Source organism: Oryzias melastigma, linkage group LG4, assembly GCF_002922805.2.
Source record: "Oryzias melastigma strain HK-1 linkage group LG4, ASM292280v2, whole genome shotgun sequence".
In the NCBI taxonomy this organism is placed as follows: Eukaryota; Metazoa; Chordata; class Actinopteri; order Beloniformes; family Adrianichthyidae; genus Oryzias; species Oryzias melastigma.
This window is the reverse complement of record NC_050515.1, coordinates 2,286,540-2,293,824: the sequence shown is the minus strand read 5'-3', so window position 1 is coordinate 2,293,824 and position 7,285 is coordinate 2,286,540. Positions and strand designations below refer to the sequence as shown.

Genomic DNA, 7,285 nt, shown 5'->3' with positions numbered 1-7,285 from the left:
ATCTGAATTATCCTCAAAAAACAGATAAATGTTCCCAATCTGTCCCGTCTGACAACCTCTGTGTAAACCAGTAACATATTCATGGGTGGAAACAGACAAAAGTGTTTGTTGTGTTGGTTAAAATGATAGTTAAATAAACTTTCTTGGCTTTACTTTATTTGATTGAGATGATTTCTATCTTTAGTTAGTAATTATTTTCAAAGAAATCTATAATCTGCATGAAAACTTCATGATTTTTGCTCTACATTTGTCATTATTGTCACTTTAATATGCTGGAGATTTAACTGCTGTTTGCTGAAGTGCTTTAAAATAATCGTATTAAAATCAAATATTTTTAGTTTTAAATCCAATTTTATTTGACTTTTTACAAAATAAATTTAAAAAATAAAAAACATCTAATCAACAAATGTGATTTAAAAAAAAACCCAAAAATTATGCTTTAATCAGAAGGTAAAAAAAATACTAAATTAGGGTTTAAGTATGAATTTTGGATCTTGGATTTCTCTGCTTTTCTGGAAATAAAATTAATTCCCGTTTGAGTCAGAATGACACCTTCAAAAATATCAGAGAGCAGACCCTCTGGGGTTATAATCCCAGGAGAAACAACAAATTTATTTGAACAATTAAATGTGGATAAAATTCCTACATTTGTTTCAGTGACATAAAGTAATAAAAAATACATTTGAACCAAAACTAGATTTGGTTCCGTTTCACTATATTAATAAAGAGAATATTACCAAAAACATCCAGAAAATAATTCACAACCAAATAAACATTTGGTCACTTTTACAAGCACTAATTGGAAGTATAATAGTTGAAAAGAGATTAAACAGAGAAAGAAAATGTCTGTTTTAATTAAGATTTGATCAAACTGATGGGTTTCTGAGGTGCTGCTGGCAGGAGAAAGGTTAGTTTTTAGAACTCAAATGTCATGACGTTGGTGCTGTTCTGGGCAGACGCATATATTCTGACAGAAAACTCGTTTACAAATGTCTAAAATAGTTTTTTAAAGCTTTAAATTATTTTTTTAATGGATACAGAAATATTTGCTTTCCCCAAAATCTTTTTTTACACAATTAACATGCATTTACAGATGTCAAATCTTTGTGCATTTCAGTTTACAACCACAAAGAAGGAAAAATAATTCATCTGCTGGTTGGCTTAAACGGCACAGATTCTAATATGGAAACTGATTTTATTCCTATTTCCCTCCACAAGAAGAGTTTGAAGATGAAGATGGACTATACAAGAGGATCAAAACCTGATCCAGTTTGTATTGTGGTTGTTTACCAGCAGAAAAGTCTCTTCTATTGTGTTTGTCCAGCATGTTTGACTGATTTAGCTTTGATAAAAACTTGAAACTAATAAGTATATACTCACCACCTGTTAATAAATCCAACATCTTCCAGTTTAGCCGTCCCTGTGTGCCTTAAAGCTAATTATAAATACACCAACGGAGCACATTTGGTGATTTCTCCGGTTATTGGGCATTTTTTGACCACCAGGCGTCTGATCTGTCCTTATATTTGGGATGAGGAGATGGTTCCACTGTAGATCCTCTGAAATAAAACTGTTGTGGCAAAAAAGAAATCAGAAATGGGCTAAAACTACCAGGAAATTACTCAAAGAACACCAATATTAGTTTTTCCCTGTTTTAAAGTGAGTTTATTGACAAAAGCCATTTAGTCACAAAAGAAAAGTCCCAAAAAATTCCTGAGAAAGCAAAATGAGGGATTGAAAAACAATAATAATAATAAAAATGAATAAAAAAAGTCACATTTGAATCCAAGCCTCGCATTAATCTCTCTGTGCACTGAAGGTTGAAGGTTGACACCAGGAACAGTGACGACCTTCTAAACAGGTTCTCCAGAAATGTTAAAAAAAACATGAAAATACATTCATTACCTTCTAGATCACGGTTGAAACTGCTGACATGAACATTATCTACAAAGAACAATCCGTCTGCTTCATTATTCCCTGAGACGGGCCAATTCAAAGATCAGAAATCCAAGTTCCTTCAGAGGAGAAAATACGTTTTTATGAAAGGAGACCTTTGGTTTATGACAAGAACCATCCAAACATCTGTGAGGACCATTGACAGTATGTGAGAACTGGACTGAGTGGCCCCGCCCCCTGGCATTCAAAACAGGAAGTGGCTCCAAGAAGCCAAAATCCCATAGAGAAATAAACTGTAGTTTTTTTAAATATTTTTTCTGTAGTTGAAGTTATTTAAAGTATAAATTGGCCAATCAGGAGCATCAATAAAAGTAGGTGGAGCCAATTGATCCCAACGATCAAAACCTTTGATAGATTTCATGAAACCTGCTTTTAATTGGTAGGGGCGTGGCCTTCCAACAAGCTCACTCCTGATTGGTTGCTAAAGAAATGACTCGGACCAATCACTGCTAACGACAACATCTGGTTCCAACATGGCGGTGTCCATATCCTGAAAAATTAGCAACTAAATGAACCTCATTGGATTGGAGCCAAGATCTTATAGATGAGGTCACATGTTCCAGCTCTCATATACAGTCGATGGTTCGTACTCAGCCCAACGCAGAACTAAAGAATCCTGAAGTGTTTAGTATTCATTGGCATAGCAAGACCCATTTTTCTTTTGCATTAGGAGCATAAATGCAGATATTTACACTCTGACACTCGAGCCTGTCAGTTATTAAGGCACTAAAGTGGGAGGAGTCCAAGAACGCATGAATATACAGTTCGAACGCAGTGTGAAACCCAACACACCGTCCACCGGAACACCACGGAACTCTGTCGCAGTGCGACCGAATTCTTACCACCAAGTGAATCTGCTGAGTTATTTCCCATGATCCTGTAGGGTTGGGCACATATTGGGTTTTAGTCGGTTCTGGTGCCAAAGCCGTTTTTTGGTGTCATTTCCTAATCGGTGTAAATTTTGGTACTTCAGTAATAAAAAATAACATTTTCATTCCATAGGCCCCTTACTGGCACGTGGTTAAGACCACGGCGTCAAAAATTCACCTTTTGGGAGTCGTTGTTTTTTGGCTGCTCCTATTGAATCAGAACTCTCCGACCTCCGAGCCGCCAACCGGTGGCCCGCCACTCTTCCACCGCATGGTTAATTCACTGCTCGCCGCCTGTCAAACGTGTGATCCTGAGCTAGTTTGATTGAGGGGTTATCTGGGCTTTAATCTCACTCGGGGGTGTGTCTGGATGACAGCCACTTCCACGGTGTTTCTGCGTTTCTGTGACTGAGTTTAATTAACCCAAGAGGGGGAAAATAAGGGTCCTTTTTTATTATCGTCGCGACAAAAATAAGTAAAATATCACAGTTCAGGAGACCCGAGCAGGCTGCTCCCGCTCCTGCGGAGGCTGTCTGTCTGCCGGCGTGTTGAGCGAGCTCGGCTGAAGTCTGGCTGCAGCGACGGGACAAAAACACTCGAATTGGATTCATATTTTACTCGCTGATCTGGTCACTGAAAACATCACGAGTTCCTGATTGGCTGATGCGACACAGCGACCTGTCAAACTTCTGTGAAATTCAGGCAGACAATTCTCGCCCTGTCAGCGGTCTTAAATGAGCCCGCCCACTTTCACAGGAAAGGCAGAAGGATTGGCTAGAACTTCAGAGTACTGAACAGAGTAGAAGTGATTGACATGTCTTAAGAGAAATATATCTTCAATGAAACTAAGCACACAAATGAGGAATCGATTGCAGCAGCTCCTTTTGGTTTCGGTAGAACCACAAAAATCAGGGGTCTCAAACTGGCGGCCCGCGGGCCATTCGCGGCCCCCCAAGAGGATATTTTGTGGCCCCCAGCTTAATATGAAAATTTTATGTTGGTACGGCCTGCAAGTTTTTTATGAATGGCACTTTTCCAGTCTTGTGTGCAGAGCTATGAACCAACCAATCAGGTGGGGTATATGGCTTATGGGGGCGGGACATTGACCGGGCTTGAAGCAGGTAACCTCACCCCCCTCCCAGACCACATTAAAGAGATCCTTACTTTTCTCCCTAGAGACGACAGGATTCCTCTCTTACTCGTTGGGGTGCGAATACCTGAAACCGAATGTCGGTGCCCAACCCCATCAGGAGTGTTGGGGCAGGAACAGACGTGGAACACGTGGAAGGGCGGAGCATTCCTGTACGTTCTTCTCTCTAACTGAAACAGGAGGAATTTGCTCCCGTTTTGAATGTTTTCTGTTTCCTTTGGTCCATAAAGATCCTGCAGATGGATGAAACTAAAACGGCCCTTTCAGTCCAAACAGGCCGTCTTGTTCTCGTTTCCTCCATTCAGTCAGAATCCTGCATTTGGAACCGGATATTTTTACATCCACATTAGAGAATCACTTTCAGTTCTGGTGTCCGTCTCCGGTAGAGAGATGATGGTTTCCTCGTAGCGCTGAAGGCAAACAAACAACTGTGCATGCGGCCGCTTGAATCCACGTCCTGAATTTGGTTCCTCCTCGTCAGTTCAGAGGATTTCGCCGCTCTGGTTCCTCTGTTTGGTTAAGTGCTCCATGCCGTGGGCTGCTATGTGGCTGATGTCAAATATTTGAGTTGGCATGGCGACCAGGAGGCAACAGAAGCTCCAGGTGATACGGATCACCGGCTTTTGTGAGGGTCGATGGGGAAAGCAGAAGCAGAGCTTCCAAAAGTTCCAGATTCTGGTTTTAGAGTTCGCTGGACGATGCTGGAGACAGACGGATGATGGAAGTACTTCATATTAGTAATATATCCCAGTAGTACAGTACAGATGGCACCCATCCAGTTAAAACAGATGACATAAAACAATTTCTAAATACTCAAGTAAGAAAATTGTATTTTTTCAAAAAGTTTTCTTGACATTTCTTGAAAGAATTCCTTACCTTCTGACACAAATTTCATCTTAAAATTTATCAGTTAAAAGGACAAATATTTACATTTACAAATATATCATTTTCTTGTGAGTCCACTGAATGTATACGAGAACTGGACTGAGTGACTCCACCCCCCTGGTGTCCCAAACAGGAAGTACTCGCTAGCTATTGGTCAGAAGAACCATTCTTGATCGGATATTTTTTTGATTATCATTTCTTTTCTTCAATTTTTAGCATTAGTTATTCAAGTTACAAACTGACCAATCAGATGCCTATAATAAAAGTGGGTGGAGCCTACTGCCCCCCCACATCCAAAATTCAAAATATTTGACAGATTCTCCCGAGCTTGCCTTTTAAGTGGTTGGGGTGCAGCCTTCCAACGATCCTGATTGGTGAGAATGGTTACCATAGAAACGGCTCAGACCAATTCCTGCTCACCGATGACGTCTGGCTCCAACATGGCGGCGTCCATATTGTGGAAAAACGGCAACTGAAGTGACTTCATTTGGTTGGACAAAGAAGTGAACCACTTCCTACGAGTGACGTCACACTCACTCAGTCCAGTTTTCATTTACAGTCAATGTTCGAGTCCCAACCTTAATATTATAGGGTAACCAAGCACTAAATAGAAGTTTTAAAGCCCATTTATAGAGGTCAACAACCAAAAAAACGTCGGTCTGTTGCCAATTTTTTTGACAGTTTAAAATTAAGTTGTTTAATTCCTGAAAATATAATCTAAAACAGTCTGTGTGCTGCTCCCTACTGGTTGAAACCAGGTATTACAGTTGATAGTGCAAGAACTGTGCCTTCTAGTTTTACGGCAACATAAGGCTAACCTGTCAGTCATAGATCCAAGCCACACCTCCGCCGCTCAGTCTGGCTACATTAGCCCCGCCCCCCCTTTTGGCCATTTTTCTATATCTGGGTTCAGAACAGAGTCCGCCTCCAACTCCCCTGTTTGGTTTCTCTTTAACATTCGAAGGTGCATCAGTCGTCTGTGCAGCTTACCGAGAGCCTCACTGCTTCCTGCGGACCACTTGTTTCAGGTGAAGCTCGCTCTCCGCCGCCACGATGGGCAGCCCGTTCTTCAGGTGGTACGAGATGAGATGGCTTATGCTCTCAAACAGCATGTCTTTGGTCCGAACCTTCACGAGGACAGATCTTTGGTTCATTCGGTCCGGTGAAAGCTGGCAGGTTGACTGTGTTCACGTGGAGACTCACCACTCCCTCGGGGTCGACCAGCAGCAGGTGTTTGGGCAGGCCGCAGTGCATGCCCGTCAGGACGTACTGCCCCGGGTTGGTGGTGCTCTCGCGGACCAGGAAGTCTCCGTCTCGCACCAGCAGTTTCTCGGCGTCTCGCCGGCTCATGCGGCTGTGGTACCAGGGCTCCCTGCGGAGCTGCTCCTCATTCGGGGCCACGGGGGCTCTGCGCCGCGGGGGGCTGGGCCACTGGTCCTCCAGGACGGGAACAACCCCCCCTCCGGCTTGTGAAGCAGCTCCTCCACAAGCCTCGTGAAGCTTCAAGGCGTCCTCAAAGGGCCCTGCAGGGGCGAGCGGGTTCGTCTAGGCTGAAGATATTCTAATACGAGTCATTTTTACTCTACAAGTCCGTACTCACTCATGTCAAACAGGTCCTTCTTGGGACTGTCCTTTGGCCCCCTCTGCCCATCGGCCCCCTGAGCCTCCAGGTGCTCCAGACTCTGCGTGTTCACGTACTGATGCTCCTCGTAGTCCTTGCTGGCTGTCGGCTGACCGTCGGCACACAGGTACCCGTCTAACAGCAAACAGGAATTATTATAGTTTCCTCTCGTTAGACAGATTAGACGGCGTTAGCCCTGTCTGCTAAAAGATTCTTCACTGTTGGATATTTGGCTTCTTCAAATGGAGAAAAAACCACAACTGAGAGTGGAGTTTCATCAGTTTACTAAGAACTTTGACGTTGACTCCACAAACATCACATTTCAGTGATAATTAAAGAGACTTTTGACATTTTTTGTATGTATTTGGTGTATTTACACTAGAAAAACTGTTTGGTCCGATCCAAGAACCTACATTGGTTTTGGATCGAGTCCTGAACCTTCTGTTTGGTCTGTACTCTGACTGTTCCAGAACAAAGCCTGTGAACAAACCACATGACTAAAGATCTCCTCACTCATTGGCCAGGACTTACGAGGGCAGTTATTATGGGATGCCCGCAGGACCGATGGCCAAATGTGACATTTTCACATTTTTTCACAATATGGGAAAAAAATTCTGTTGCTAAGGAAATCCAAAATTTTACTTTTGCCAATTCTTCTAAAAATTGCATAGATCTAATTGTCACCCCCAGGTGACCAAAAAATAAAATGGTTGCTATGGAGACAAAACCATGGAAAAGCTGCCATTTTGAAAAAAAAGTTTTTATGAATTTGCCTTTTGCTGCTCTGACTAGAGGGAAGTGGCG

General features: G+C 42.4%; 1 protein-coding gene across 1 annotated transcript in view; it reads right to left on the bottom strand.

Moving 5' to 3' along the window:
* Positions 1 to 594: 594 nt before the first annotated feature.
* The window catches only part of shc2 (SHC (Src homology 2 domain containing) transforming protein 2), a gene marked incomplete at its 5' end in the record, with an annotated part of 23,210 nt that continues 16,519 nt past the window's right edge, over positions 595 to 7,285 (bottom strand). The window contains 5 exon segments of the mRNA XM_036211421.1: positions 595 to 2,015; positions 4,043 to 4,676; positions 5,851 to 5,987; positions 6,064 to 6,383; positions 6,461 to 6,616. Of these exon segments, the coding sequence (XP_036067314.1) occupies positions 5,859 to 5,987; positions 6,064 to 6,383; positions 6,461 to 6,616 (605 nt within the window). The 3' untranslated portion in view covers positions 595 to 2,015; positions 4,043 to 4,676; positions 5,851 to 5,858.